We start from the raw sequence: 24,975 nt of genomic DNA, 5'->3' as shown, positions 1-24,975 counted from the left end.
CAAATGATATTCCCTTGTTCAAGAAAGAGAACAGGGATAAACCTGGGAATTACAGACCAGTCAGTCTGACGTTGGTGGTGGCCAAATTCTGGAGAGGATTCTGAGAGACAGGATTTATGATTATTTAGATAAGCTTAGTTTGACTGGAGATAGCATTGTTTTGTGAGGGGCAGGTCATACTTCACAAACCTTACTGAATTCTTTGAAGATGTGACAAAGAGCAGTGGATATGGTGTATATGGATTTTAGCAAGGTGTTTGATAAGGTTCCCCATAGTAGGGGCTAGGCCATAGAAGACATAGGGTGGTTGTAGATGGAAAGTATTCAGCCTGGAGCTCGGTGACCAATGGTGTTCTGCAGGGATTAGTTCTGGAACCACTGATCATTGTGCTATTTATAAATGTCTTGGATGAGCAAGTGGAATAGTGGGTTAGTATGTTTGCCGATGACACGAAGGTTGGTGGAGTTGTGGATAGTGTGGAGGGCTGTTGTAGGTTACAACGGGACATTGACAGGATGCAGAGCTGGGCTGAGACGTGTCAAGTGGAGTTAAAGGTGGAAGAGTGTAAAGTGATTCACTTTGGAAGATCAAATTTGAATGCAGATATAGAACATAGACCATTACAGCGCAGTACAGGCCCTTCGGCCCTCGATGTTGCGCCGCCCTGTCATACTAACCTGAAGCCCATCCCACCTACACTATTCCATGTACGTCCATATGCTTGTCCAATGACGAATTAAATGTACTTAAACTTGGCAAATCTACTACTGTTGCAGGCAAAGCATTCCATACCCTTACTACTCTCTGAGTAAAGAAACTACCTCTGACATCTGTCTTATACCTATCTCCCCTCACTTTAAAGTTGTGTCCCCTCGTGTTTGCCGTTCCCATACTTGGAAAAGGTCTCTCCCTGTCCACCCTATCTAACCCTCTGATTATCTTTTATGTCTCTATTAAGTCACCTCTCAACCTTCTTCTCTCTAACAAGAACAGCTTCAAGGCCCTCAGCCTTTCCTTGTAAGACATTCCTTCCATACCAGGCAACATCCTAGTAAATCTCCTCTGCACCCTTTCCAAAGCTTCCACATCCTTCTTATAATGCAGTGACCAGAACAGTACACAATACTCCAAGTGTGGCCATATCAGAGTTTTGTACAGCTGCAGCATAACCTCCTGGTTCTGGGACTCAATCCCTCTATTAATAAAGGCCAAAACACTGTATGCCTTCTTAACAACCCTGTCAATCTGGGTGGCAACTTTCAGGGATCTGTGTACATGGACACCGAGATCTCTCTGCTCATCTACACTCCCAAGAATCTTACCATTAGCCCAGTACTTTGCATTCTGATTACTCTGTCCAAAGTGTATCACCTCACACTTGTCCACATTAAACTCCATTTGCCACCTCTCAACCTAGCTCTGCAGCTTATCTATGTCTCTCTGCAACCTACTACATCCTTTGTCACTATTGCAGGGTTAAAGGCAGGATTCTTGGCAGTGTAGAGGAACAGAGGGATCTTGGTGTCCATGTCCATTGATCCCTCAAAGGTATCACCCAGGTTGATAGGTTTGTTAAGAAGGCGTATGGTGTGTTGGCTTTCATTAGCCGGGGGATTGAATTTAAGAGCCGCGATGTTACTCTGCAGCTCTATAAAGCCCTGGTTAGTCCACACCTGGAATATTGTGTTCAGTTCTGGTCGCGTCATTATAGGAAGGATGTGGAAGCTTTAGAGAGGGTGTAGAGGAGTTTTACCAGGATGCTGTCTGGACTGGAGGGTGTGTCTTATGAAGAAAGGTTGAGGGAGCTGGAGCTTTTCTCATTGGAGCGAAGAAGGATGAGAGGTGACTTGATAGAGATGTAAAAGATATTGAGAGGCATAGATAGGGTGGATAGCCAGAGACTTTTCTCTAGCGTCTATCACGAGGGGGTATGATTTTAGAGGGAGGTTCTTTACACAGAGAGTGGTGGGTGTGTGGAATGCACTGCCAGCAGTGGGAGTAGAGTCAGAGACATTCGGGGTATTTAAGCTACTCTTGAACTGGCTCATGGATGATAGTAAAATGTAGGGTATTTAGGTTAGTCTGATCTTAGAGTAGGATGAAAAGTCAGCACAACATCGAGGGCCGAAGGGTCTGTACTGTGCTGTACTGTTCTGTGTTTGACATTCTCTAACGTCACTACCATTTATCAGCCCTAGCCCGGTTATTATCCAGGTTCAGCTCACTCAGCAGTCTGGTTCAGTATCCCACCCTGACTACCTCACTGAAATCAATCTGAGGCAGGAGAGAGAAAGACAGACAGACAGAGAGAGAGAGAGAGAGAGAGAGGTTGGGACAATCCAGCTGATCTGAACCATCGAGACCTGTCCAGTATCAGAGTATCTCCTCCGAGTTAATTTTCCTATTGGGATCATGTGGTGACATTCAAATGAGTTTCCATGTGGCAGAGCGCGCTCAGTTGCTTTCCCTCCTCCACCAGCTCTTTGTCTCCGAGCTGCTGAGGTTGCAAGTGATGAAGCAGTCCCTCGGGTGAGTTTCCCCAAATTCTCTCTGCCTCCTTGTAGTTTCGTGTTCAGGTCACTGTTCAACATTGCAGCCTCACCACCTGCATTTCTATAGTGCCTGGCCTGGCCAGTGAAGTGCAGTCACCAGTGTGATGTAAACAGCTATTTATGTTCAGCAAGCTGCCAGAATGACAAGGTCCTCCAATATTGTTTGTTGTGTGCAGCCTATATTTCAGGCCAGTGATCAGTCGTTGGAATCTCAAAGTATTTAGACACAAACGTTTGAACTAACGAGCGGCCAAATAGGCTGATTACTAAACCCTGACAGTGCAATCTCGAGTAGTTAATCTCCACAATCTTGTGCTGTAATTTGTTGTGTTTAACTTCACTCTTCTCTCGCTTTTTCCCCGCGCTCTCTTTCCCCCTTGCTCTCTCTCTCTCTTTTGCCTCTCGCTCCCTCTCTCTTTCCCCTTCTCGCTCTCTCCCCCTCACTCTCTCTCTTTCCCCCTCACTCACTCACACACTCTTTCTCTTTTGCTTCTCGCTCCCTCTCTCTCTCTCTCTCTCTCTCTCTTTCCCCCTCACGCATTCACTCACACTCTCTCTCTCTTTTGCCTCTCGCTCTCTCTCTTTTGCCTCTCGCTCCCTCTCTCTTTCCCCTTCGCTCTCTCTCCCCCTCACTCTCTCTCTTTCCCCCTGACTCACTCACACTCTCTCTCTCCCTCTTTTGCCTCTTGCTCCCTCTCTCTTTCCCCTTCGCTCTCTCTCCCCCTCACTCTCTCTCTTTCCCCCTCACTCACTCACACTCTCTCTTACTCCGCACCTTCTGTCTCTCTTCCCCTTCACTCTCCAACTTCCCTCCTCACACTCTCTCTCTCTTTCCCCCGTCATTCTCTCTCTCTCTCTTGCCCCCTCGTGTGCTCTCTCTCTTCACCCCTCTATCTCTTTCCCCCCGCTTTGTCTCCCTCCCTCTCTTGCAGACCCCTGACTCTATCCGATGGGATTAAATTGCTGGAATCCTTGGCTCACCAGCTACACCTTGCAACAGTCAGCTTCATCAACATCAGGTAAGTGTCAATACAGTGCCGTGGAAACGGCCAATGTTCAGAGAATGACTTCCCAAATATCGTTAGAGCACAGCCTACTCCAGCAGGTGGGGGGGGGGTTACGAAAAGTTACGAAAAGCATTGGACCCAGCATCAATCCTTGTGGCACTCCACTGGTCTCAGGCCTCCAGTCTGAAAAACAACCCTCCACCACCACTACCTCAGATTACAACAGGATCTGGACCAGATGGGCCAATGGGCTGCGAAGTGGCAGATGGAGTTTAATTCCGATAAATGCGAGGTGCTGCATTTTGGGAAAGCAAATCTTAGCAGGACTTATACACTTAATGGTAAGATCCTAGGGAGTGTTGCTGAACAAAGAGACCTTGGAGTGCAGGTTCATAGCTCCTTGAAAGTGGAGTCGCAGGTAGAGAAGATAGTGAAGAAGGTGTTTGATATGCTTTCCTTTATTGGTCAGGGTATTGAGTAAAGGAGTTGGGAGGTCATGTTGTGGCTGTACAGGACATTGGTTAGGCCACTTTTGGAATATTATGTGCAATTCTGGTCTCCTTACTATCAGAAGGATGTTGTGAAACTTGAAAGGGTTCAGAAAAGACTTACAAGGATGTTGCCAGGGTTGGAGGATCTGAGCTATAGGGAGAGGTTAGATAGCCTGGGGCTGTTTTCCCTGGAGCGTCGGAGGCTGAGAGATGATCTCATTGAGGTTTATAAAATCATGAGGCAAAGTCTTTTCCCTGGGGTGGGGAACTAGAGGGCATAGGTTAAGGGTGAGAGGGGAAAAATTTAAAAGGGACCTAAAGGGAAACTTTTGCATGCAGAGGGTGGTGCGTGTATGGAATGAGCTGCCAGAGGAAGTGGTAAAGGCTGGTACAATTGCAGCATTTAAAAGGCAAATGGATGGGTATATGAATAGGAAGGGTTTGGAGGGATATGGGCCGGGTGCTGGCAAATGATTGAATGGCAGGTAAAAACAAGGGCTGCAGATGCTGGAAATCAGATTCTAGATCAGAGCGGTTCTGGAAAAGCACAGCAGTTCAGGCAGCATCCGAGGAGCAGGAAAATCGACGTTTCGGGCAAAAGCCCTTCATCAGGATTGAATGGCAAAGCAGACTCAATGGGCTGAATGGCCTAATTTCTGCTCCCACATCTTCTGGCCTGATAAAATGGGGACTAGATTAGTTTAGGATATCTGGTCGGCATGGACGGGTTGGGGGGAAGGATCTGTGCTGCACATCTCTGTGACTCTATAGTTCCATGTGGTGAGGTTGGAAGAGGTCATTGACAGGAAGGGGCAGGTTGGAAGTGCAGTCAGTAAAGTGTAGAGCATGCTGGGATTTATTAACCTGGGGCATAAAGGACAAGAACAAACAGTTTATTTTGAGTTTGTATCAAACACTGGAGGCATTGGCCCCAGTTCTGAGCAGTGCACTGTGGGGGAAGGATGTGAACACATCGAGCCGACAGCAAAGGAGTTTCACAACAATGGTTCCAAGAATAAGGAACTTCAGTCACCTGGCTAGAATGGGGGCCAGGCCACTCCAGAGAGATGTTTGGAAGCACATCTACCCCCCAAAGGGCGGGAGAGACTTGGAACTCTCTTCTCCGAACAGCAGTGGATGCTGGTTCAGTTGTTCATCTTAAATCTGAGATAGTTTATTTTTGTTGAGCAGAAGTGTGAAGGAATGTGGGCCGGTAATGGAGGGAGGCCATGGATCAGCCCTGATCTCACTGAGTGGTGCATCAGGCTCAAGGTTGGAGAGGTTTGAAGAGGCTTTCCTCAGAGGTTAAAGGAAGATTTGTTCTGGGTATTCAAAATCAGGAAGTGGAAGGATTAAGAACCAGAGGACACCGGATTTAAAAGGTGGTTAGAAAATGAATCAATGGAGACATGAGAGTAGACCTTTCCCTGCAGCTGATAGTGAGGATGTTGAATGCGCTGTGTGGTGGAGGCAGGTCCAAACGTGGCTTTCAAATGAGACTTGGGTCAATCAGACGGAATCGTGAGATGGCAGCGCTGATGTATGAGGGGAGACTGGGTCAGTTAGGACGATATTCACTTGGGGTTATCTAAAAAATGAGGTGGTGGAGGGTGTGTGGAACATGTTTTGGAATCTCATAGAAATCTATAAGATTCTAACAGAACTAGACAAGTCAAATGTAGGAAGGATATTCTCAATAACCAGGGAGTCCAGAACCAGTCCACTGGCACATGTAAGTATACAGGGTAGGCCATTACGGACTGAGCTGAGGAGAAATGTCTTCACCCAGAGAGTGGGGCGTCGGTGGAATTCTCCATCACAGAAAACCGTTGTAGCCAAACCATTGGATGTTTTTAAAAAGGAGTTAGATGTAGTTCTTGGGGCTAAAGGATGTGCAGTTACAGTGCCAAAACATACAAGGCTGTGGGTCAAGTGTTGGAAAATGGGATCAGAATTGTAAGGTGGTTATTGTTGACAGGCACAGAAGAGATGGGCCGAAGGGCATTGGTCTGTGCTGTATATCCCCATGACTCTGATACAAAAGGGACCGAAGGGTTTGGGGAGAATGTGGAAACAGAGTACTGAGTTGGATGTTCAGCCATGATCATATTGAATAGCAGAGGGTAAGATAGCCTCTTTCTGCATCTATTCTCTGTAGTTCTGGTTGGTTGTTCCCTTTACTGTGCTCTGGGTGACCTGGTATGGTGAGTTAAACACTTTTCACTGTATTCTTTTTTGGAAAAAAAAATACAAGTGACAATAAAATTGCAGGCACTCAGTTGAATTATTCCTTCAGAGGCCCAGCAGCAAAATGCAGGGTGAAATGGCCTCATTTTCTGCTCTTTGAGTGCTGTGGTTCTATTTTGAGGGAAAGGGAACTGGTGATTTTATTATTAAGAATAATGGAATAACTACTGAGACTGGATGAAATGTTGTAATGCTAAAGCTCAACAATAGGGGGCAGACATTACCACGGAACCCAGTATGAAAATACACAAATACATTAAACGGAAAGTTTCTCTCCCAGTTATTGTAAAGATTTTGTTTAGTCACTGAGTGGGATTCAGTCTATTGCAGTCTCTGTAAATGGAGGTGATTTTGTGAGTCACTAGCTTTGCCAGTGAAGGTAACCTTCAGATAAAAGGCGTGACCATTCAACCCTTCAGGGTATTGACTTTCCCTCAACTCCTCTCCCCCTTTTGGATAAGGCGGGACAGGAATTCGGGACAGCACAGGACACTTGGCCCCTCGAGCCAGCTGCTATACCAGAGAACTGCAGAAGGAGGAGGTCACCATTCAGCCCACCAAGTCAATGCTAGCTCTTTGCATAGCCCTGCAATCCCCACGCTTTTTAGAGTCATAGACACATACAGCACGGAAACAGTCTAACCCGTCCATGCCGACCAGGTATCCCAACCCAATCAAGTCCCATTTGCCAGCACTTGGCCCATATCCCTCTAAACCCTTCATATTCCTATACCACCCAGATGCCTGTTAAATGCTGTAATTGTACCAGCCTCCACCACTTCCTCTGGCAGCTCATTTGAAATGTCCCTCCACCACAGTCTCCGTTTCCTGGTTCCAGAATCTGACCACTTACTGGGTGTACAGTGAAACCCTTTTCCTTAAGTTGTCTCTAGTTCCCTGCCACTAAATCTGAGCACAGCACTCAATCGTTCAGCTTCTCTTTATTCATTTCATCTAAACACCTCCCAATCAAAGCAGATACTTAAAGCCCAGGTCAAAGTAGCCCCCACTTGTTTGGCACCTCACTCACAAACATTCACTTCCCCCCCCCCCACCACCACCAATGCTCAGTAGCAAGCAGAGTGTACTATCTACAAGATGTTCTTCACCAAAGACCCTCAGGCAAAACCTTCCAAACCCACGACCACTTCCATCTAGAAGGACAAGGGAACACCACCCCCCCCCGCCCCCCACATACTCCCCTCAAGCCTCTTAGCATCCTGACTTGGAAATATGTCACTGTTCCTTCAGTGTCGCTGAATCAAAATCCTGGAATTCCCTGCCTAAGGCCATGACTGATCATATTGACTGGTGGAGAGCATGCTTGACGGGCCGAGTGGACTATTCGTAAGCGAGGGAATTCCAGGATTTTGACCCAGCGACACTGAAGGAACGCCAATATATTTCCAAGTCAGGATAGTGAGTGGCTTGGAGGGGAACTTGCAGAGGGTGGTGTTCCCATGTATCTGCTGCCCTGGTCCTTCTAGATGGAAGTGGTCGTGGGTTTGGAAGAAAAATAGCAATTGCTGGAAAAGCTCAGCAGGTCTGGCAGCATCTGTGGAGAGAAATCAGAGCTAACGATTTGGGTTGCGTGACCCTTCCTCAGAACTGTCTAAGAATCCTTGGTGAATGTCTGCAGGGCATCTTGTAGATGGTACACACTGCTGCTCCTGAGCGTCGGTGGTAGGGGGGAGTGGATGTTTGTGGATGTGGCTCCAATCAAGCGGCTGGATGATGTCCAGCTTCTTGAGCGTTCTTGGAGCTGCAGCCATCCAGGCAAATTCCTCTGTTGGTCACACTGCTATTCCAGGCAGATGCTCCCTCCCCTGGACCTGCCAACCCTCCTCCACAACAGAAGACTCAGGTCACCCAACATGGCACTGAGGCAAGTGGGCACACAGGTAACAGCGCATTCAGCAGACACCCCCTCCATCCTCCCGAGTAGATGCCAATGGCTACCTTTTCAAAGACAGACCCAGCCACGTTCTCATTGGTCATCTTGAGCAATGTTTATGCCTGAACCAACAATTGGTGAACATTCAGGATCACTCAGTTTCTTGTTTTTTCTTGTTTGTTGCAGGATCCAGGGACAGAAAGGAAGTCTGAGGCCCAAACATTGAATGCTTTCAAAAGGAATTTGATATAGTTCTCAGGGCTAGAGGGATCAAAGGGTACGGGGGAGAAACTGGGAACCTGGAATGACAGGTCTAGCATATGAGGAACGGCTGAGGATACTGGGATTGTATTCGTTGGAGTTTAGAAGATTAAGGGGAGATCTAATAGAGACGTACAAAATAATACATGGCTTTGAAAAGGTGGATGCTAGAAAATTGTTTCTGTTAGGTGAGGAGACTAGGACCCGTGGACACAGCCTTAGAATTAGAGGGGGTCATTTCAGAACGGAAATGCGGAGACATTTCTTCAGCCAGAGAATGGTGGGCCTGTGGAATTCATTGCCACGGAGTGCAGTGGAAGCCGGGACGCTAAATGTCTTCAAGGCCGAGATTGATAGGTTCTTGTTGTCTAGAGGAATTAAGGGCTACGGGGAGAAGGCTGGCAAGTGGAGCTGAAATGCGCATCAGCCATGATCGAATGGCGGAGTGGACTCGATGGGCCGAATGGCCTTACTTCCACTCCTATGTCTTATGGTCTTAACTGGGAACAGGGGACTGAGATGTTCAGCCATGAGATAAATTCTTGATCAGTTACAGGAAAAGGGCAGTAAAGTGGATGAGAGCAATATTGGAGCAGCTGTCGTCCTATTGAATGGCAGAACAGGTTCGAGGGGCCGAATAGCCTATTCCTGTTCCCATTTTTGACACTTCTATCTTGCTGTGCACTGATTGGCTCCTCCACTGCAACAGTTAATATGCTGCTTCAGCAGGCCATTGGCGGTAAAGTGCTTTGAGACGTTGTGTCGTGGGAGGTGCGATATAAATGTAATTCTTTCTGTTTCAGCGTCATTGGACCAGCATTAACCTTCCGACTGCGACACAATGATCAAAATCTGACCATCGCTGAGGTTGCTGATAAAGCCAGTGAGTACAGAGCCGTCGCCCACCTACAGTGTACCCCACGGGCTAATTATAGGATCGGCTGGAGTGGGGTGGCGGGAGGGGGATGAAGGAGGGTCAGTTGAGAGGTCATCACTCGATCATTCAGCCACTGTGACCAATAGCAGGACTCTGATCTAATTGGCTGTTCATGACGTACATCGAGACAATTCTCCAATGAAAAGCCCCAGTGTGTACTTACTGTGAGCTCAAGGAAACTTCCACCTCGTTCCCACTTCCCTCTTCATATCCCACACTTCCTTACCCCTCCCTCAACCCCACTCCTTTTCCTTCTGTCACAGTCTACCCATCTCCCTGTCTCGTTCTCACCCTCCACCCATCTCCCTGTCTCGTTCTCGCCCTCTAACCATCTCCCTGTCTCGTTCTTGACCTCTACCCATCTCCCACTCTCTCCAGCTCCCTGTCTGTTTTTCTTTCACTCTTTCTCAAACCCATGCACCGTCTCCCTCTTTCTACACCTCCTCCTCCCCACCCCCCTTCACTACTCCCCCTCCCTCTCTCTCTCTCCCTCCTCACTTTCTCTCCCTCCTCACTTTCTCTCTCCCCATCCCACCACTCTCTCTCTCTCTCACACACACACACACACACACACACACACACACACACACACACACACACACACACACACACACACACACACACACACACACACTCACTCCCCCTCCTGTGCTGCGTCCCCTACAGAGAGAGACAGCAGAGGAGGACATGCAAAAATTCACAAAGTCAGCACCATCCAAACCCATGGCCACTTCCAATTAGAAAGACAGGGGCAGCAGGTACATGGGAACACCGCGCCCTGCAAGTTCCCCTCCAATCCAATCACCATCCTGACTTGGAAGTATATCGCCATTCCTTCAGTGTCGCTGGGTCAGAATCCTGGAATTCTCTCCCGAAGGGACATTGTGGGTCTACCCTACAGCACATGGACCACAGCGGTTCAACAAGGGAGCTCACCCCCACCTTCTCAAGGGCAACTAAGGATGGGCAAGAAATGCTGGGCCCAGCCAGCAATGCCTTATGAATGACTAACAATAAACTGTCAGAGGGTCAGTGCTGAGGGAGTGCCGCACTGTCAGCGGGTCAGTACTGAGGGAGTGCTGCGCTGTTGGAGGGTCAGTACTGAGGGAGTGCCGCACTGTCAGAGGGTCAGTACTGAGGCAGTGCTGCACTGTTGGAGGGTCAGTACTGAGGGAGTGCTGCGCTGTTGGAGGGTCAGTACTGAGGGAGTGCCGCACTGTCAGCGGGTCAGTACTGAGGGAGTACTGCACTGTCGGAGGGTCAGTACTGAGGGAGTGCTGCGCTGTTGGAGGGTCAGTACTGAGGGAGTGCCGCACTGTCAGAGGGTCAGTACTGAGGCAGTGCTGCACTGTTGGAGGGTCAGTACTGAGGGAGTGCTGCGCTGTCAGAGGGTCAGTACTGAGGGAGTGCCGCACTGTCAGAGGGTCAGTACTGAGGGAGTGCCGCACTGTCAGCGGGTCAGTACTGAGGGAGTACTGCACTGTCGGAGGGTCAGTACTGAGGGAGTGCTGCGCTGTTGGAGGGTCAGTACTGAGGGAGTGCTGCACTAGCAGGGGGTCAGTACTGAGGGAGTGCCGCACTGTCAGAGGGTCAGTGCTGACGGAGTGCTGCACTGTCGGAGAGTCTGTACTGAGGGAGTGCCGCACTGTCAGAGGGTCAGTGCTGAGGGAGTGCTGCACTGTTGGTGGTTCAGTACTGAGGGAGTGCCATACTGTTGGAGGTGCCTTCTTTCAGATGTAACTTCAATCCTCTTCCCCACCCCCCTCAGCTGAGTAAATGGCAGGGGGACCCCTTCCCCTTATTGTGGACTAACCTCTACCTGACATCCCCCAGCCTGGTCTGCGTCATGTAGGAAAGGGCTGTGTACGCATTACTGCACAGCCCTGACCCTGGGGAAGGACTGAATTCACCTGAAAGGGCTTTGGAGCATCCTGAGGTGGTGAAAGGCGCTATGTCAATGCAAGTTCCTTCTTTCCTTCCTTGGTAATGACGATGGGGGACAGGGTTGTGGGGGGGGAGGGGGGAGCCTAGTTTTGTATTCAATCTATTTTGAGTGGCAGCAGATTCTCATTAACCATCCCCCTTCCCACACTCTGGGCCAGCGCTGCGCCATCTCGGATGATCCTGATTGAAATGAAATGAAGGTTGTGAGCCGGGGTGGGGGTGGGGGTAATCGTTCCCCAGGGCTGGGGCACCTCGCTGTCGCTGTCTGATTGAAGGGCAGCCCTCGGTCTGCCTGGGACTGCGGGCAGTGGGGAGGGGAGTCTGCATTCTCTGAACAAACTCCCCCCACCCCTGAATATGGATGTGACCTTCACACTGAATGTGGGTCATGGGCAAGTGTCCCACCCATCAGGCAGCCCCACCCTCTGTGCACCTGCTCGAGAGAAAAGCACAGATTAATTAAACATCCCCTCACTAAGGACATGCAACAAAGGGGAGTAGATGGGGGGTGGGGGGAGGGGAAGGGGGGGGCAGTTGCTGAAACTGCAGGCGTTAAGGTAGATCCTGGGTGGCAATGCTCTTTACCAGGCGATTACTGTAATCTTCCCCCTTCCCCACCAAAACCCCCCACTCACCCTTCACCTCCCGTTCAGTGCCTGATAGTCTGAAAGATAAGGTGCTTCTCTGCTGAGTGGGCTTGAACAGTACACACTTTACATTTTAAATTCACTTACTGGACGGGGACATCGCTGGGTGGGTCTGGATTTGTTGCCCATCTCTAATTTTTAAACTTCTCTCTGAGGACGTTCGATTTTCAGAAGGGTTGGTGTCAGAGTCATAGAGATGTACAGCATGGAAACAGACCCTTCGGTCCAACCCGTCCATGCCGACCAGATATCCCAACCCAATCTAGTCCCACCTGCCAGCACCCAGCCCTTATCCCTCCAAACCCTTCCTATTCACATACCCATCCAAATGCCTCTTAAATGTTGCAATTGTTCCAGCCTCCACCACACCCTCTGGCAGCTCATTCCATACATGTACCACCCTCTGCGTGAAAAAGTTGCCCCTTAGGTCCCTTTTATATCTTTCCCCTCTCACCCTAAACCTATGCCCTCTAGTTCTGGACTCCCCGACCCCAGGGAAAAGACTTTGTCTATTAATCCTATCCATGCCTCTCATAATTTTGTAAACCTCTATAAGGTCACCCCCTCAGCCTCCGACGCTCCAGGGAAAACAGCCCCAGCCTGTTCAGCCTCTTCCTATAGCTCAGATCCTCCAACCCTGGGAACAGGGGGCTGTGGAGGCTTTTGACAGGGTGGCATGGGGTGTTAGGGGCAAGGTACTAGCATGGATAGAGGATTGGCTGACTGGCAGAAGGCAGAGAGTGGGGATAAAGGGGTCTTTTTCAGGATGGCAGCCAGTGACTATTGAAGTTCCACAAGGGGTCAGTGTTGAGACTATTCACACGAGTGGCACAGTGGCTCAGTGATTAGCACTGCTGCCTCATAGCACCAGGGCCCTAGGTTCGATTCCAGCCTCAGGCGACTCTTCTGTGTGGAGTTTGCACATTATCCCTGTGTCCACGTGGGTTTCCTCCCACAGTCCAAAGATGTGCAGGTGTGAATTGGCCATGATAAATTGCCTGTAGTGTTAGCTGCATTAGTCAGAGGGGAAATGGGTCTGGCTGGGTTACTCTTGGGAGGGTCGGTGTGGACTGGTTGGGCCAAAGGGCCTGTTTCTGCACTGTAGGGAATCTAATCTAAAAAAAAATTATACATTAACCATCTAGACGAAGGGACTGAGGGCATTGTTGCTAGGTTTGAAGATGATACAAAGCTAGCTGGAGGAGCAGAGAGTGTTGAGGAAGCGGGGAGGCTGCAAAAGGACTTTGACAGACGAGGACAGACGAGGAGAGAATACAGTGTGGGAAAGTATGAGGTTACGTACTTTGGTAGGAAGAGTAGAGACAGACTTATTTCGAAATGGGGAAAGGCTTCGGAAATCTGAAGCACAAAGGGACTTGGGAGTCTGAGGTCAGAATTCTCTTAAGGTTAACATGCAGGTTCAGCTGGTAATTAGGAAGGCAAATGAAATGTTAATACTCATTTCAAGAGGATTAGAATACAGAAGCGGAGGTGTAATGCTGAGGCTGTATAAGGCTCTGGTCAGACTGCCTTTGGAATACTGAGAGCAGTTTTGTTCCCTGTGTCTAAGGAAGACTGTGCTGGCCTTGGAGGGGGATCCAGAGGAGGTTTACAAGAATGACCCCGGGGATGAAGGGCTTGTCGTATGAGGAATTGTTGAGGACTCTGGGTCTGTACTCGATGCAGGTTAGAAGGATGAGGGAGGTCTGATTGAAACTGTCAGAATACTCAGAGGCCTGGATAGAGTGGATGTGGGCGAGATGTTTCCATTGGTAGAAGGGACATGGACTCAAGGGCACAGCCTCAGAGTGAAGGGACGACCCTTTAGAACTGAGATAAGGAGGAATTTTTTTCAACCAGAGAGTGGGGAATGTGGGGAACTCAATGCTGCAGAGGACTGTGGAGGCCAAGTCATGGAGTGTCTATAACACAGAGGCAGGAGAATGGGGGCTGAGAAACATCTCAGTCATGATCCAATGATGGAGCAGACTGGATGGGCTAAAAGATCTTGTTCTTATATCTTATAGTCACTGACTGGGCCTGTCCCGAGTTGCCATTTGAAACTGTGGGAGTGAGCTACCATCTTGAACCGCTGCAGTCCATGTACTAAAGGGAGACCCACAATGCCCTTAGGGAGGGAATTCCAGGATTTAACCCAGTGACAGTGAAGGAACGATGATATATTTCTAAGTCAGAATTTGGAGGAGATCTTGTAGGGAGTAGTGTTCCCATATACCTGCTGCCCTTGTCCATCTAGATGGAAGTGGCTGTGGGTTTGGAAGGTGCTGTCTGAGGATCTTGGTGAATGTTCAGTGGTGGAGGGAGTGGACGTTTGTGGATATGGTGCCAATCAAGCGGCTGCTTTATCCTGGATGGTGTTGAGCTGCTTGAGTGTTGTTGGAGCTGCCCCCATCCAGGCAAGTGGGGAGTATGCCATCACCCTCCTGACTTGTGCCCTGTAGATGGTCAACAGACTTTGGGAAGTGAGGAGATGAGTTATTCACCACAATGTTCCTAGCCTCTGACCTGCCATGTGGTGAGTCCAGTTGAGTTTCTGGTCAATGATAACCCTCAAGATGTTGACAGTGGGGTAACAGTGACCTTTGAATGTCAAGGAGCAGTAGTTAGGTTGTCTTTTATTTAAGATGATTATTGCCTGGCACTTGTGTGGCATGAATGTTATTTGACACTTGTCAGCCCAACCCTGGACACTGTCCAGATCTTGTTTCGTTTGAACATGGACTGCTTCAGTATCTGAGGAGTTGTGAATGGTGCTGCACACTGTGCAATCATCGGCGAACATCCCCACATCTGACCTTATGAAGGCGGGAAGGTCATTGATGAAGCAGCTAAAGATGGTTGGGAGCAGGATATTGAAACCGCCGACCCCAGTAACTGAATGAGTGATTATTACTTTAGGTGATCACCCTTCAATAGAATTTTGTCAGTGGTCAGAAGTGAAAGAAACAGGAAATGCTGGGTGTGTTCCCAGTGAGACCCACTGTAGCCATCACCTCCTCCTTCATGGGAACAGCCCCCCTCAGAGCTGCACAGGCCAAACCCAACCCCTAATGCTATTCCTAGATGCCCCCATCCCACCACTGCATTTGCCTTTCGTCACATCCATGATGTCGGACTGTGACAGAGCCCAAGTATGCACCCTAACCCTAACCCTGACCCTGACCCTAAACCAAACCCTAACCCTGACCCTGACCCTAAACCTAACCCTGACCCTGACCCTAAACCTAACCCGAACCCTGACCCGCACCCTAACCCTAACCCTGACCCTGACCCTAAACCAAACCCTAACCCTGACCCTAAACCCACCCTAACCCTGATCCTAAACTTAACCCTGACCCTAACCCTAACTCTGATCCTCAACCTAATGCTAACCCTGACCCTAACCCTGGTCCTAAACTTAAACCTAACCCTAACCCAAACCCTGACCCTAAACTTAATGCTGACCCAATCCTGATCCTAAACTTAACCCTGACCCTAACCCTAACTCTGATCCTCAACCTAACCCTAACCCTGACCCTGACCCTGACCCTAACCCTGACCCTAAACCCAACGCTAACCCTGATCCTAAACTTAACCCTGACCCTAACCCTAACTCTGATTCTCAACCTAACCCTAACCCTGACCCTGACCCTAAACCTAACCCTAACCCTGACCCGCACCCTAACCCTAACCCTGACCCTGACCCTAAACCTAACCCGAACCCTGACCCTAAACCCAACCCTAACCCTGATCCTAAACTTAACCCTGACCCTAACCCTAACCCTGATTCTAAATTTAACCCTAACCCTAACTCTGATCCTCAACCTAATGCTAACCCTGACCCTAACCCTGGTCCTAAACTTAAACCTAACCCTAACCCAAACCCTGACCCTAAACTTCATGCTGACCCAACCCTGATCCTAAACTTAACCCTGACCCTAACCCTAACTCTGATCCTCAACCTAACCCTAACCCTGACCCTGACCCTAAGCCTCATCCTAAACTTAACCCTAACACTGACCCTGACCCCGACTCTAACCCTAACCCTGCGATGATCCTGTTGAACACAACCTAGTCCTTTCCAGACTGGAGTCAGGCCATTCAGCCCTTATACACTCAGCTGATGTTTATGCTCCACGTGAGCCTCTCGCTCCCCTTCTTCACCCCACCCTATTGATCTGTCATTTTACTCCTTTCCCTTTCGTTTCTCTATCCAGCGCTCCCTTAAATAACGTATCACCTCATTCCTCCCCTTGGTCACACATTCCTACTGCTCTCATGGTCTACTCCTATTAATTCTAAAGATCCAACCTGGGAATGTCTGCTTATATTGTATATTGTTCCGACTTGTGTCCAAAGACAGACTTACTGGGGAATGGAACCCGTTTCTAATCTGGGAACTCAGCATCGAGGGAACGCAGCAGAGGATCACGAGGCTGTTACCAGAATTGTCCGATGAGGAGAGATTGGTTCAATTGAGCTTGCATTCATTAGCAACAACCCTGACGGTGATAACAATAACCCCTCTATACCCGAAATGTTGACTTCACCACCAGCTGATGCCGCCTGGCTTGCTGTGGTCTTCCAGCCTCCCTGTCTGTCAACTTTGGATTCCAACGTCTGCGTTTTTTTTTTGTCTCCCACATGTGATTCCAGACTGCCCTCTGGGAAATTAGGGATGGGTAAAAAAATGCTGATCTCCTCAGAAGTGCCCATCTCCCATAAATGATTTTTAAATAATTGTTGGAAAGAAAGGGAAAAAAAATGCAAGAAGTTTTTGACAGTTATCCCAACAGTATATGGACTCGAGATATTCATATGACCATACGAGCTAAAGGAGGAGGCCTGCCTTGAAGAATGATTTGGAGATGCCGGTGTTGGACTGGGGTGTACAAAGTTAAAAATCACACAACACCAGGTTATAGTCCAACAGGTTTAATTGGAAGCACACTAGCTTTCGGAGCGACGCTCCTTCATCACAACCACTTGATGAGGTAGCGGTGCTCCGAAAGCTAGTGCTTCCAATTAAACCTGTCGGACTATAACCTGGTGTTGTGTGATTTTTAACTTTGCCTTGAAGAAGTTTTCTTCCTCTCTCTCCTGATGAAGGGCTTTTGCCCGAAACGTCGATTTCGCTGCTCCTCGGATGCTGCCTGAACTGCTGTGCTCTTCCAGCACCACTAATCCAGAATCTGGTTTCCAGCATCTGCAGTTATTGTTTTTACCTAATAGTTGCTATGTCCAGCCTCGGTCATTTAACACTGTGATGAGCAGTGGTCAAGCACGCTGAAGACATAGGACAAAGAACATAACTACAACCAGAAGCTGAAGCCTCAGATTCTGAAAGTATCAGGCTAGATAATAACCTACCTATCTTCCTTCCCACCTATCCACTCGCCCTCCCCTCTGACCTATCACCTCCATCCCCACCCCCATTCACCTATTGTACTCTTTGCTACCTTCTCCCCAGCCCCACCACCCTCCCATTTATCTCTCCACCCTGGAGGCTCCCTGCCTTTATTCCTGATGAAGGGCTTTTGCCTGAAACGTTGATTTTCCTGCTCCTTGGATGCTGCCTGACCTGCTGTGCTTTTCCAGCAGCAGTCTAACCTAGACTCTGATTTCCAGCATCTGCAGTCCCCACTTTTGCCTAACAGCCATTCCTCTCAATAAACGACCCCTATCCTTCCCTGCTGACAGACAGCATGTTGCAGAGTGAAGCTACACCACCAAGTCACAATATCTGGATGCAAACAAGATTGGCTCATGTCACTGTGTCACAAATTGATTGTTTTCTACGCCTTTAGATATACATGTTAAAGCGAGAAGGTGAAGTTGTCGTTTATGGCTTGGATTCCAGACCAGACAAGCAATTTATCTTTAAGATAATTACAGGGCATCACAACATGGTGGCATTCCATATATCCACCTCATCTCAGTCACACTCAGCATAGTACGTTCAGTCAGTCATGTTTGTATAATGTATTAGACAATAATTACACATCCAAGTCTGTGATATAGCAATCTGAATAGTTGGTATTGTTTATAAACTGCTGGATGTCTATCTCAACATGAGTCTGATCTTTGTGGGATGTGAACATCAATTAGAGCAATACTGCGGTCATATTATACTGGCGCAAACTTGGAAATTGCTGGAGAAACTCAGCAGGTCTGTGGAGAGAAGGCAGAGTTAATACTTCAAGAAGGGTCACTGGTCTCAAAACGTTAACTCTGCTTCTGTCTTCCCAGATTCTGCTTTGTCTCCGTGGGCCTGCTGAGTTTCTCCAACAATTTCTGATTTTGTTTCAGATTTTCAAATAATTTCTTTTCCCCATAAACCCTTGATTCCCTTCCTGATTAAAATTTGTCTGTGTCAGCCCTGAATATACTTCAGTGACCCAGCCTCGGCAACCCTCTGGGGTTAACAACTCCACAGATTCACTCCTCTCTGAGAGAAGAAATTCCTCATCTATGTCTGAAACGTTAGAAGTAAAGGCCAAAAGGCCAAATTGCCTTCCCTATTATCCACTGGATTTGGATGGTAGGATTCATGGATGATGATTCCCGAATCCCTCTGTGTTCTATAGCTTTCTGCAGCCTTTATCCATTTAAATAATATTCCACTCCTCTATTCTTCCCACCAAAGTGCATATCCTCACGTTTTTCCACATTTACTCCACCTGCAAGGTTTTTTCTCGCTCACTTAACCTGTCTATAATCTTCAGCAGCGTCTTTGTGTCATCCTCACAACTTGCTTTCCCACCTATTTTGTGTCACCTGCAGACTTGGGCAACAGTACATCCACTTTCTCATCAAAATCATTAAGATTTATTGTAGATAATTGTGGCCACTGCACTAATCTTAATCCACTAGTTCCAAGTCATCATCCTCTCTTATCCCAGCTCTCCATCTTCTGTTAGTCAGCCAATCCTCTATCCATGTTAGTATGCTACCTGCAAAACAATGGAGTCTTATTAACCAGCCCAACATTGGGTGGCACAGTGGTTAGCACTGCTGCCTCACAGCACCAGGGTCCCAGATTCAATTCCAGCCTCTGGCAACCATCTGTGTGGAGTTTGCACATTCTCCCAGTGTCTGCGTGGGTTTCTGCCGGGTGCTCCGGTTTCCTCCCACAGTCCAAAGCTGTGCAGGTCAGGTGAATTGGCCATTCTAAATTGTCCATAGTGTTAGGTGCATTAGTCAGGGGTAAATATAGGGAATGGGTCAGTGTGGACTTGTTGGGCCGAAGGGCCTGTTTCCACACTGTAGGGAATCTAACCTAATCTAAACATACGGTACCTTGTCAAATGCCTTTTGGAAATCCAAATATATCAGTTCCACCAGTTCCCTTTCATTAATCATGCTTGATACCTCCTCAAAGAATTCAACGAAATTTCAAATTAAGGCAAAATCCTGCAGATGCTGGAAATCTGAAACCAACACAGTGAATACTAATTAAACTCAGCAGGTCTGGCAGCAGCTGAAGAGAGAGAAACAGAGAGTTAACTTTTTGAGTCCGGTATGCTTCTTCAGAAGTGGACTCCGCTAAATTTGTCAGGCAAGATTTTTCCTTCAGGAAGCTAAGGTGACCCTGTGTGGGTCTTATTATATATTTCTAAATACCGTGCTATTATACCCTTTATAACAATTTCCCAAAGATAGATTTTGAGCGAGTTGGCCTATAATAGCTTCTTTTTAAAAAAACATTTCCTTCCCTGTTGTGGTTCTGTTCGCCGAGCTGGGAATTTGTGTTGCAGACGTTTCGTCCCCTGTCTAGGTCACATCCTCAGTGCTTGGGAGCCTCCTGTGAAGCGCTTCTGTGATCTTTCCTCCGGCATTTGTAGTGGTTTGAATCTGCCGCTTCCGGTTGTCAGTTCCAGCTGTTCGCTGCAGTGGTCGGTATATTGGGTCCAGGTCGATGTGCTTATTGATTGAATCTGTGGATGAGTGCCATGCCTCTAGGAATTCCCTGGCTATTCTCAGTTTGGCTTGTCCTATTATAGTAGTGTTGTCCCAGTCGAATTCATGTTGCTTGTCATCTGCATGTGTGGCTACTAAGGATAGCTGGTCGTGTCGTTTCGTGGCTAGTTGGTGTTCATGGATACGGATCGTTAGCTGTCTTCCTGTTTGTCCGATGTAGTGTTTTGTGCAGTCCTTGTATGGGATTTTGTACTATGAAACGACACGACCAGCTATCCTTAGTAGCCACACATGCAGATGACAAGCAACATGAATTCGACTGGGACAACACTACTATTATAGGACAAGCCAAACTGAGAACAGCCAGGGAATTCCTAGAGGCATGGCACTCATCCACAGATTCTATCAATAAGCACATCGACCTGGACCCAATATACCGGCCACTGCAGTGGACAGCTGGGACTGACAACCGGAAGCGGCAGAGACAAACCACTATAAGTGCCAGAGGAAAGATCACAGAAGTGCTTCACAGGAGGCTCCCAAGCACTGAGGATGTCACCTAGACAGGGAATAAAATGTCTGCTACACAAATTCCCAGCTCGGCAAACAGAACCACAACAACGAGCACCTGAGCTACAAATCTTCTCACAAACTTTGATTTCCTTCCCTTTCGAATAAGGATATAACATTGGCAGTTTTCAAATCCACTAGGACTTTCCTATAATCTAAGGATTTCTGAAAGATTACTACATGAAGGATATAGATAGGGTGATAGATAATATCGATAATATGTAATATAGTTAATGGTAGCTGTCCTTTCCCTTGGATGGGGGTTTCAAGAGTCAGTGGCATGTTTTTGAGGTGACAGCAGATTGATTTAAAACAGGTACGAAGGGCAAATTTCTTTATACAGAGAGTGGTTGGCGTGTGGAATGAACTTCCTGAGGAAGTTATGTATGTGGGTACAATTACAATATTTAAGAGATTTTTGGATAAGTACATGAATGGGAGAAAGTGAGGTCTGCGAGTCAGAGGATACTGCCTGACCAGCACCACACTCTCGACTAAGTACATGAACAGGAAAGGTTTGGAGGGTTATGGGTCAGGAGCAGGCAGATGGGGCCAGTTTAGTTTGTGATTATGGTCACCATGGACTGGATGGACCAAAGGGTCTGTGTCTGTGCTGTATAACTCTATGACTACAAATGCATCCATTATCTCTGCAGCTCCTTCCTTTTAATATCCTGGGATGCAATCTACCCAGGTTCAGGTTCCTAGCCCTTTTTGTCTCGTGATGGTTATTTCCTGCCCCTCTTTTGCCCCTTGATCACTTAATGCTTCTGGAATATCACTAGTGTCTTGTACCATACGGGCTGATACAACCTATTTCTTAAATACCTCTGCTAGTTTCTTATTGTCCATTATTGTTTCACAGCCTCGCTCTATACAGGTCTATGGTAATTTCTTTTAAAAAAAATAATTAGCATCCCTACAGTGTGGGAGCAGGCCCTCTAGCCAAGCAAGTCCACACTGACCCTCTGAAGAGTATCCCATCCAGACCCATTCCCCTGTATTTACCCCTGACTAATGCACCTAACACTACAGGCAATTTCCCATGGCCAATTCACCTGGCCTGCATATCTTTGGATTGTGGGAGAAAGCACACACAGACAGAGGGAGAATGTGCAAACTCCACACAGACTGAGGCTGGAATCGAACCTGGGTCCCTGGCGTTGTGAAGTAGCAGTGCTAACCATTGAGCCTCCGTGCCATCCTTACTTTGGCCTCCCTCATTTTTAAAATGTATTTAAACAATCTTTTCCTGTCCATCTGAATTCTGTGGGAACTGGACTCCACCCATTCAGGCTGCTTCTATTGTTCCAACTTGGAAAAAAAAACCCAAAGCCTCACCTCTGTCTCAACCTTTCTTCATTAAAAAACAGGACAAAATACGCCCCTTATAGCCACAATACTGTCACAATAAGACTACTCGCATGCACGATATAAGCAGCACAGAGTCGTCGAGATGTGCAGCACAGAAATAGAACTTGCAGTCCAATTTGTCCAAGCTGACCAGATATCCAAAATTAATCTTGTCCCATTTGTCATTGCTGGGCTCATATCCCTCTAAACCCTTCCTATTCATATACCCATCTTGATGCCTTTTAAATGTTGTTATCCTACCAGCCTCCACCATTTCCTCGTTCCATATACGCACCACCCTCTGTGTGAAAAAGTTGCCCCTTATGTCCATTTTAAATCTTTCCCCTCTCACCTTAAACCTATGCCCTCTAGTTCTGGACTCTCCCGACCCCAGGGAAAAGATTTTGTCTATTTAGGTAAAAACAAGGTAAAAACAATGACTGCAGATGCTGAAAACCAAATACTGGATTAGTGGCGCTGGAAGAGCACAGCAGTTCAGGCAGCATCCAACGAGCAGCGAAATCGACGTTTTGGGCAAAAGCCCTTCATCAGGAATTTACCCTATCCACGCCCCTCATGATTTTATAAACCTCTATAAGGTCACACCTCAGCCTCTGACCCTCCAGAGAAAACAACCCCAGCATATTCGGCCTCTCCCGATAGCTCAAACCCTCCAACCCTGGCAACATCCTTGTAAATCTTTTCGGAACACAGTCAGGTTTAACAACATCTTTCCTATCGGAGGGAGACCAGAATTGGAAACGGTAGACAGGGATAAATGATTCCACAGCCAATGGATCAGACTGAATATCTGCAATCCTGCCACGCCCACTCCTGAATCGTGGTGAATCTCGGCAACTCCTGCTCCCGCTGGCATTGCCAACCACAGTGAGCTGTCAGTCTCTGATTGGCTGATGCCTCTCAGGTGGCATTTCCGTTTCCATTTCCTCCAACTGGGCTCCCAATCCCAGGGGAGACCTGATGTTGGTCAGGATTGAGGCACCGCCCCAGAAGCGACATGCAGATATCTCCCTCGGTTTGTGACCAAAGGGTGGGTCCTTTGTCAGGCACAGCAAGTTCCACCCTCTGTCTTGACCCCCACCCTCCTTTCCTGATCCACCAACCGGTGTATGTAACTGTCCCCCATTCACTATCCCAAACCCTTTCGCACATCCAGATACTACCACAGCTTTGTATAATTTGTACCCACGGCAATAAAAACCACAAACAGTGCTTTAATATTGCTGTTTTGTTGGATCTTTCTGTGTGCAACATGGCTGTCCTGAGGTCGGCAAAGGTGCTTCGGAGATGCAAGTCTTACTTTCAGGCTCACGCACACTCGCTTCTCACTAGATGTTCTCGTGCACTCACTCTCTCTCTCTCTCTCCCTTTCCCTCTGTCTGTCTATCTGTCTGTGTGTGTGTCTCTCTCTCTATCTATCTCTGTCTCTCTCTCTCTGTCTGTCTGTCTCTCTCTCTCTCTCTCTCTCTCTCTCTCTCTCTCTCTCTCTGTCTCTCTCTCCCTCTCCTTCTGTCTGGCTGTCTCTCTCTGTCTGTCTGTCTCTCTCTCTCTCTCTGTCTCTCTCTGTCTCTCTCCCACTCCCAGGAAGAGTCTGATGCAGGAAGATTAGATGCAAAGTTGATGAAAGACTTTTCTAACTTTGTTTCAGCAACTCTCTTATTTCCAACTCTTTCTGTCATTGAGCTGCATCTTTGAAGTGTAGCTACTATTATTTTTCAGGAACAAAGGAACAGGAGAAGGCCATTCAGCCCATTGCCTCTGTAGTGCCATTTAATACATGGCTGCTCGAGCAGTTCACCCACTTTCTACCCAAAACCTTTCACGTTGCTGGTTGTCAGGAATTGATTAACCTCGACTTTAACGGTACCCAAGTCTGATCTTACTGAGACTGAGTAATGCAGCAATTGCCAGTGTGCACATATCCAGGTCCTACCACATTCTTAGAGATGACATGGATTTGTTGAGCGTTAAATAAATATTGGCCAGGACACTGAGTGGAGACCATATTCTTCAGGGTCTCATTCCAGCCTTGGTGAGAGTGACCAGCCCTTGACATCAAGGCCACATTTGACTGAGTTTATCATAGAATCCCTACCGTGTGGGAACAGGCCCTTTGGCCCAACAAATCCACACCAACCCTCTGATGAGTAACCCACCCAGACCCATTCCCCCTACCCTATATATCCCCTGACCAACGCACCTAGCCTATACATCCCTGAACACTTTAGCATGGCCAATTCACCTAACCTGTACATCTTCGAACTGTGGGAGGAAACCAGATCACCCGAAGGAAACCCACGCAGACACAGGGAGAATGTGCAAACTCCACACAGACAGTCGCCTGAGGCTGGAATCAAACCCAGGTCCCTGGCGCTGTGAGGCAGCAGTGCTAATCACTGAGCCACCGTGCCACCCTGAAGTGACAATGTCCACTCAACCTAGGTCGAACTCAAACCTACAATCATCTGATCCAAAGTCAAGCCCGTTATCCATTACACCACTGCCTGGCGAGTGTAGCATCAGGAAGACCAGAGCTAATGGGAAATTGGGGGGGTGGGGGTAAGCAGGGGTTGGTGAAGGACTACATGGGTCAGAGTCATAACTGGCACAAAGGAAGATGGTTGTGGTTGTTGGAGGTTGGTGATGTCAGTGAGCTCAGTTGGCTGGACAGCTTGTCAGTGATGCAGTGACACCAGCATTACCGAGTCAGTTCCTGTACTGGCTGAGTTCCCCACCAAGGCATTAACATCTCAACCTCATTCCTCAGCTGAGGCATAGGGACCCTCAGCTTCAACTCAAATTGTCTCATTCTAATGAGGGAACAATGGTTCGATGGACAGCAATGACTTTCACCTTCACAGAACCTCGTTACAGGAGTTCCTCAGGGTAGAGTCCTAGGCCCAACCATCTTCAGCTGCTTCATCAATGACCTTCCCTCTGTCATAAGGTCAGAAGCGGGGATGTTTGCTGATGATTGCACAACGTTCAGCACCTTTCGTAACTCAGGTATTGAAGCAACCTGTGCCTAAATACGTCACGATCTGGACAATATTCAGGTTTGGGCTGACAAGTGGCAAGCAATATTTGTGCCACACAAATGCCAGGCAGTGACCATTTTCAAGATGAGATA

General features: G+C 47.9%; 1 protein-coding gene across 3 annotated transcripts in view; it reads left to right on the top strand.

Moving 5' to 3' along the window:
• LOC140482460 (receptor-type tyrosine-protein phosphatase-like N) overlaps positions 1–24,975 on the top strand; it is a 238,994-nt gene that overhangs the window by 87,350 nt on the left and 126,669 nt on the right. For all 3 annotated transcript variants that reach the window (XM_072579971.1, XM_072579972.1, XM_072579970.1), the window contains exons 10-11: positions 3,486–3,572; positions 9,257–9,336. In XM_072579971.1, the coding sequence (XP_072436072.1) occupies positions 3,486–3,572; positions 9,257–9,336 (167 nt within the window). The remainder of the gene's footprint in view (positions 1–3,485; positions 3,573–9,256; positions 9,337–24,975) is intronic.

Source organism: Chiloscyllium punctatum, chromosome 10, assembly GCF_047496795.1.
Source record: "Chiloscyllium punctatum isolate Juve2018m chromosome 10, sChiPun1.3, whole genome shotgun sequence".
Lineage (NCBI taxonomy): Eukaryota > Metazoa > Chordata > Chondrichthyes > Orectolobiformes > Hemiscylliidae > Chiloscyllium > Chiloscyllium punctatum.
Note: the sequence above shows the minus strand (reverse complement) of the source record. Positions and strands in the feature narration are given on the sequence as shown.